Source organism: Brugia malayi (assembly GCF_000002995.4).
Source record: "Brugia malayi strain FR3 genome assembly, contig: Bm_v4_Chr1_scaffold_001, whole genome shotgun sequence".
Classification (NCBI taxonomy): Eukaryota; Metazoa; Nematoda; class Chromadorea; order Rhabditida; family Onchocercidae; genus Brugia; species Brugia malayi.
In genome coordinates, this window is record NW_025062475.1 from 998,735 (window position 1) to 1,006,909 (window position 8,175).

Sequence of the window (8,175 nt, forward strand, 5' to 3'; positions counted from 1 at the left end):
TACTAACTCTGCACCCTGGCAACCTGCCAACAAGAGCTGCGTCGTGTTGGGACGCAGCACAGGCGTCGTCAAGCATAGAGTGCTGCAACAGTCGCCACTCAGCACAACTCAAAGAAACGGATAGGAGCGGCGGCAGAGAGAAGGGATAAAAGAGAACTCGCTCGGCGGTCTCTTTCCGCGTTGCCTTTTATACTGAGCTGTCGCTTGCGCTGCATCGCGGTGCACCGCCCCATCTCTGCTGCAGAACTGCACTCTGGATGCTTGCCAAGATGCAGCAGTGCAGCGAATCACAAACTGACAAATACTACTTGTACGTATTTTGGACTTGATTGCGTCACCACATAATACTGTCGCTCGACTGCACCACACAATGACACGCACGCGATAATAAGCCACGTGTTGCTTTCATTACACTTCAACTAAGTGATTTTGCTGTTTGAAGTTGTCTTTCAAAATTTCTCACTTCAAAACTTCACTGTCTATTACTTTCCCGTATGTATGCGTCCGTCTGTCCGTCACTTCCCTGCATGTGCGCATACGTCTGTTCATTACTTTCCCCTTCCGTGCGTACGTCTGTCCGACACTTTCCTTATACGTGCGTACGTCTGCCTGACACTTTCCCTATACGTGTGTACATCTGTCCCACACTTTCCTTATACGTGCGTACGTCTGTCCGACACTTTCCTTATACGTGCGTACGTCTGTCCGACACTTTCCTTATACGTGCGTACGTCTTCCGACACTTTCTCTATGTGTGCTTATATGTCCGTCCATATGTCACTTTGAACTCTGCCCATATGTCTCTCCACTACTTTGATTTTATCTCGTGCATGTGTGTCTACCCGTCTCCCTGTCTGCCATTGTGAAACTGTATGGATATTATTTCTCTGTTCGTCTAATTTCACAATTTCTCTCGATTTCTTAACGAATAGATTGGACTGTGTCTGTCCGTCCATCACTTTCACCTATTTTCACGTACACTCTCTATCCATAACCTTTCATATAGGGCTGAAAAGGTCAGAGTGCTATGCTGGGAGAGGTCAAGCGGACACATAATTTAGGAGGAGAAAAAGTGAAGGGACCAATCGATGTAAAGAAATGCTATATCTCTCTCTTCTCTTCAAAGAATATCGATGACTGATCAGAGATTTTCTGGGAGAATTCGAGGAGAGAAAGAAAGGAAACACTCTGTAATATTATTATATGTATAAAATTACGAATTCACGAGTAAAAATAAATTAATAGCCGTGAAACGGTTTTAATTTATCTTTTCCGGAATTATATCGTAATTGGTTGAGTAATCAAAGAGCCAAAAGGACGTGAACATGCTTGATACAGATGACATTTCTTGTTAGAGCAATGCATATGGTTGACAATCCTGTCATTTCATTTCACTCTTCGTTCATTGCTCTCCTTTCGCTATCGATGTAGAACGAAGAATTAATGAAATATTACCGGAATAATAAATCTCCCATCAAATATTTATTCTCATTCAAAATATCTATCATTTTCTCCTCTTACTCGATGATATTAGAGTAATTAATAACAAGCAGTTCTTCCCAACAACAACAACTTTTCCAGTCTTTCGAGATTTGATGAGAAATTTACAATTGTCATTTGCAAATTGTCCTTTCTTAATAATACTGAACAGATGTGAAAAGTAATGAAATGCTAGCAACATTAGCATAACTTGAAATTAGTTAAATAAGTTGCAAATTAAAATTGGCGCATATAATTGTTTTCAAATCAATCATAATTTTATTTCATTTTCGCGCTTTAGCAGTAACAATATTTACTTCTTTAATTTCATTCCAATTATGCCCTAATTTCATTCATTTATTTCTTTTCCTTGTTAATTCTGTACAACAAAAGTGCAAGTGAAAATGGATTTATTCCTTCTTTGCACATCACTTCAATGCTTCAGGAATGCTACTGAATGATTTCTCCTTTACTGTACAAAAATTTTTGAAATCGAATCAATTATTGTTTTCTCTCTCTCTCTCTCTCTCTCTCTCTCTCTTCTCTCTCTCCCTTCTTTCTCTTTCCCATCTGCAGTTTGCTCAATTTCATTGAATTTTAATGAACTTCTTTAATTGTTTGTCGATTAGTCATTTGTGGAATTTTCGCAATAAAATGTTAGAAGAAAAGGAATAAGAACACAAATGAATAATTACAGAAAGAGAGAAGGAGAGAGAGAGAGAGAGAGAGAGAGGGAGAGAGAGAGATGAGAAAAACTGTTAAAGATCCTTTTAGTTTTATTATGAAATAAAAAAAACGAAAAAAACGAAAAAAAAAAAAAAGGAAAAGAAAGAATTGGTTAAAAAATATGAGCTAATTTCGATTGAATATAGTGCAAAATATAAAATTTCTCACACTTATCTCAAAATCTATAAATGAATAAACAATATTTTCAGTTTTTCTCTCATTTTTTTTCTTCTCTTTGTTATTTCTAAAATTGAAAAATTCGATAAATGAAAATTTTTTCATCAATATCACTCTAACTAACTTAAATGACACATATACTCAAAATGACTCACTCAAATAATTGAATGTACATTAATGATAATGACAAGATAATTCGAAATGAAGTAAAATTGTCATGCAATGAATCTGCAGTTATCATGCATATAATTGATTCTTAATTAAGAAATGTAGTTGTTACGAAATATCATCTTGCAATACTTGCATGCATGCATATGCATGCACGTATGCATACAAGTAACAATTCATATTTTGTGTGTGTGTGTGTATATGTGTGTGCAATGAAATAATGCATGAATGGACGCATAATGGAATGCAAGAAATATTCACAATTATCATAGAGTGAATAATAATTATGAGACATAATTTATGAGACATACTTCCATATGCATGCATTCATCGCTTATTGCAAATAACCATTCCACTTCTGCACAATAAAGATGACACATGTATGGTGTGTATGCATGCATGCATGCATGCACATATGATCGATTTATACATTAAATACTGAAAAGAAGGACGTTGAAATATCTTTGCGCACAATGGTTGCTTTTTTTGCTATATAAAATTTGACTGATACTACGTCTGTTGCATAATGTCCTGCGTGTATAACGGACGTGTTCCATTGTAAGGTAAGGTGCGATATCTGCCTGTAAACTTCGTAAGGTTGCGTAGGTGGTACGTAAAGTTGTTACGTACTTTTTTTTCTATACGTGCAAACTTTTTGTTGAGCATGTTTTGATGAAATATTGGAAGGAATACGTGTAACAAATAAGTGTTTACTTTCACTTAATTAATTAGTAAATATTATGCAATTATTTTGTGTACATAAACATTATACTTAAAACAATCAGATAAGATTTATAATAGTATCGTATTAGAGATGCGAAAAAATACACATAAATCATATTGGTAGTATTATAAGAAAAAGTCATAGTCAACAAATTGCTTTGTGCTCATTTATCGATTAATTTGAGAGAATATCTATTTAGTATATCAACAATTATTATTACTATTGTAACAACAATTATTATCGTGTTTTTGTAAAATGTATGCTACTATTGCTCACTTTCACTGTACTGAACAACGTTTTGTTACGTCCACGTACGTATTATATTATAGATGTTCATGTGAGGAATAAGATGATTGTCATGATTTTTATGGACTTTGTTGTGCTTTTACAAAATTTCATAGATATACCACATCTTAGTTTCCGTGTTCTTCCTTCATTCTTTTATGAATTTTATTTCCTTTTTTCTTCACATATATGTTACGTTAATGGTTTTCAGCGAGAGATACTACCAATATGAAGGACAAATTCTTATCATTGCAACGAAATCATTCATAGTAATTAATTCCCTATATCATTCGATGCCACCTTAAACGTAATATTACGTGACGTAACGTAACGATGGTTATTACAGTACGACTCACGTATGGTACAGATGAGAAACGTCAGACAATACTGCTGCATCGGTTAGTTTTTCTTCGGCGCCAATTTTCAAATTTTGCTCTATTTTTTCGTCGAGAATCTGACCATATAGAGTTGATTTGTTAGTGTACGGTATGGCAAAATCAAAATTAATCCCGATTATTAAATCGGTTATAAACTTCACAGTTAGCAGCAAATTTCTATTCCACATCAACTTATGGAATGTAACTGAATAAATTTTCTTATGTACCAAATATTAGTTTTTAACACATTTATTTAATTTTTTTGCTTATATTATCAAGGATTGAATAAGGATGTTAAACATTTAAGTTCTAACTTTCAGATGTAAAGAAACTGTAAAGTGAATTCTGTTCAAGAATACTTCTAACATTTGACCACTTGTGCTATAATAAGTTAAAAGCGTCAAAATTTTAATTTAGTAAAGTGTAAACAATTTTTAATTTTAATTTAGTAAAAATTGTTTACACTTGTAACATTTAAATTTATCGGTCACATGTATTTCGTATGATAAATCATGGGAGCACAGAAAAGAAAGAATTTCGATTGAGAGAATAAATTCCAAGAGGAGAAATAAATCTTGCAGTTGTTTCAGTTATTCGTTTTTTATGCAGTAATCTACTTTAAAGCATTAGAAAACAGATGAATTGTCTTTTTCATTTATTCGCATGAGTACTGCTTTTTATATTGCATTTATTTGATTGTTGAGCTACTAAACAATTAATTAAAGTTGAGAAAAACTGGAAAATTAAGAAAAGACCAGTGATAGCTGTAATAATTTTGCACTAAAAAGGAAATATTGTTTTCTAAAAAGAAAAGGCGAGAAAATACTTAAAAAAAGAAAAGGAGAGAAAAGACTTCAAGTTTCGGTATTTTCCAAAATTCTTAGGGTATTAACCTGTAATCTTCGATTTAATACTTTATGTATTTTTTGGTATTATGGACCTGTTTGTATCTTGATGAGAAATTCACTTTCATTTTTCTTCGAACTTATAGTACGTACAAAATGATTTCAGGGGTTTACCAGTGTCAGCGTTGTCGAATCGAATGCTTGACAAAATAGTCCATCGTAAACGTGGAGGTGCTCGAAGTACCAAGAAAAAGACGACAAGGTATGTGTGTTGATTTGTATGGTTCTCTTCCAGTTGTTACAGTTATCCTTCATTTATATTTTGCGAATTACTTCCATCTATATTTTCTTAAAATTATTTCACTTTTGAACTTTTGGGTAGCCTATGGTGGATGTTATCGGTTGATTTATTAATTTGGTTTTCAACTAGAATGGTAAATAACGCTTTTCATGTTTCTTTTCCCTTTACAGGAAAGGAAAATCTGTTGGGAAAGAAACTGAGAAAAGCGATGATGCTTCAACTCACAAAATCACCGAGTATTTTCCGCTTCGTCGAAGCAGTCGAAAAACGGAAAAGCAGCTTGAAGTGGAGTTTTTTGCTTTTGCATAATTTTGCAGTACTAAAAAAATTTAATTTGTTTATTAGTTCGGCAGCAAATTCAAGACTACAAACTTTTTCTGAATCAAAATTTTTCTGTTGTTTCGCAGTTTGGAAAATTAGCATTTTCACTATTGTATTTCGAATTTTTCGGATATTTGCAGCAGGAGGAACGTGATGCAATGGCAAATGCTATTTTAACAGGTAGTAATGAGGAATTCCTTGAAATTTTTGAGTGCGAAGAAAAAGGTCGTGGAATTCGTACCTTGCGGAATTTCCAAAAAAATGAGTTTGTGGTCGAGTATAAAGGTAAAATAAGTGTAAATATATTATGAATGTTACAAATTTGCTAAAACTTAATTGATGATGGAGTCTTTTGCATTCATGGAATAATACATTAGTTGTCTGTTCTGATATCACTTTGGATTACTTTTATCCCAGTTAATTAAAAGCAGAAACAATGGATTTACCGCCGGATGCTAACGTGCGATTTACGCATAGTTTCAGGTGAAATAATAGATTTGAGGCTAGCAAGGATTCGCGAACGAGAATATGCCAAAGATGATAGCATTGGCTCATTTATGTATTTTTTCAAATATCAAAATAAGCAATACTGTGTTGATGCTACAGATGAAACACCTTACAAAGGTCGTCTGATAAATCATTCTGTGATAAGACCGAATCTCAAAACAAAAGTATGTTTAATATAGAGATTAACCATAAATTCTACTTTCTTCATACTAGTCTTATGACAGTTTTGACATTAGATTAATGATAGTGATTAGGGAACAATATTAGAATACATCGAGTTTTCATTTTTGATTGCATGAGATCGTTCTATTAAACACCATAAACGTAATATATACTAAAACTAGTTCATTACGTAACTACTTAAATTCTCTCTAAACCATCCATATTTGTTATTAAACTAGCACTGTTGTATTTAAAGTAATTATCTATTGCAGCAAATGCTATTATATGAAATTCGTCCATTTATGATAAGAAAATGAAATAAATCGATATAACGTTAAGGTTATCGAATTGAATGGATCGAAACACTTGATATTGATTGCTAAGCGAGACATCGATATTGGTGAAGAATTGCTATATGATTATGGAGATCGAACACCTTGTACTGTTGCAGAAAATCCATGGCTGTTAAACTCGTGATGTTCATCTTTGTGTTGTTAGGTCTTCATCTTGTTCCGAAAATTATGAAGTCGCTTTAATTTAGAAATTCTATAGAAATTGATGGTTTAATGAATTTAATATTGGATTGATCTTCGGCGAAGTTTTTGGATATTTGGATTATTTGTAGCTCTGAAGTTTTTTTTTATATGAATTTTTTGCACTGTTCGTTTCCTTTTTTTCGCGTGTAAGACTGCAACTTTTTTTTAACAGATATTCGCAAGAAGTAATGTTTGTACTGTAATGATGTATTTCTGATCTCATCGGTTCGCATACTTCACGCGATTTGTGATTGACTATTTGTCTGCTAAATTATATGTGATGGACCTTTAAACTGCATTAGTCCAAAGTTTCCATTTTTAGATCAGTGTAATATTCAAGTAACGTTTAAACAATAAGACAATTCAGGTAGCGAATGAGCTCATTATTTTGCTCAAATAATCATATGTTTGTATTTTCATGGATGATTATGTAAAATGTTTATTTCCTCCTGGTTGTGGCAATTCCAGTCCTGTTCCTGGTAAGATCTACGTTTTTTCAATTTTTTTTTTCACTTCCTCTATCAACAACCTACCCAAGAGATGAATTTAAGAAAGGATTTTTTAAAAATCAGTTAAAAGTTGGCTGGTATGAGTTTTGTTGATTACTGTGATATTCGGCAAGTATAGTGAACTTCTGCACCGCAATACGTGAACATTTATTTTAATATCTAACAGTTTTAAATGTCTTTATGATTTAGTATCCTTTGATTTGTTCAAATATTTTAATTTAGCAACGCCACAGTCTAATTCGCTTTATTTTTTGGGACGTTTTTGATCTCATTTTTATTTCTCATTCAGTTATTGTTATTTATTCGACACTGTTAGCGTTATCTACCCAACTCCTATAATGATGTTTATCAAATTAGCGTAAATGTTTTATCGGTTGTTGTGATTTTTGCAATAGGTTTACTGTATTTTATCTGTTTGTTTTTGTTTTTAGTTATATGAACAATTTTTGATTCTTGCAGAAGAATATTTTTAACGAAAAATATTTTTGCTCAGATCTTTAAGTCAGGTACTCTCAATAAGTAAGATTTTTCTCTAGTTAAATGTGAATAATAATTGTATTTTCAGCTGCTCATGATCTTTCTTAATTACATCATTATGGTTCTGTAAATTGAAATTGAGTAGTAATTGGCGGTTGTATTGATTTAATTTTTCTAGATATTTTCTGCGGAAAGTCATATCTGAGTAAAGAACTTACTTTTTCTCATTTTTTTGAATGGACTGGCTTTTTTGATTTGTATATTAATGGTTTCAAAAATTTGTGCTTTAATTTTTTTGTGCATTGTATTATTTATTCAGTGATAATAAATTTGAGATTACTGAGAAATCGATTTGTTGCGTTAATTGCAATATTACCATTTACATATGGCAGATAAGCTGTATGATGTGCAATAAATGCTTACATCTTTAAACTGCTAAAAAAAAAAAAGATTGTGTTTTTAATTTCATTAGTTATTCAGATTGAAACATTTCATAGAATTTCAGAAATCTAATTATTGAGAATATTAGCAGCTGTGAATATAAGGCGGTTTGTCGGTATCATAATGCATTATGGAAATGA

At 32.4% G+C, this 8,175-nt stretch overlaps 1 protein-coding gene across 1 annotated transcript; it reads left to right on the forward strand.

The window, feature by feature from the left end:
* Nucleotides 1-3,892: 3,892 nt before the first annotated feature.
* Nucleotides 3,893-6,549, forward strand: Bma-set-1 (Protein set-1, putative; the record flags this gene model as incomplete). Its single annotated transcript, XM_001891542.2, has 6 exons — nt 3,893-3,957; nt 4,948-5,043; nt 5,253-5,367; nt 5,544-5,688; nt 5,887-6,074; nt 6,412-6,549. 6 exons carry the CDS (start codon nt 3,893-3,895, stop codon nt 6,547-6,549), a joined length of 747 nt encoding a protein of 248 aa, XP_001891577.1.
* Between the last annotated feature and the right edge of the window lie 1,626 nt (nt 6,550-8,175).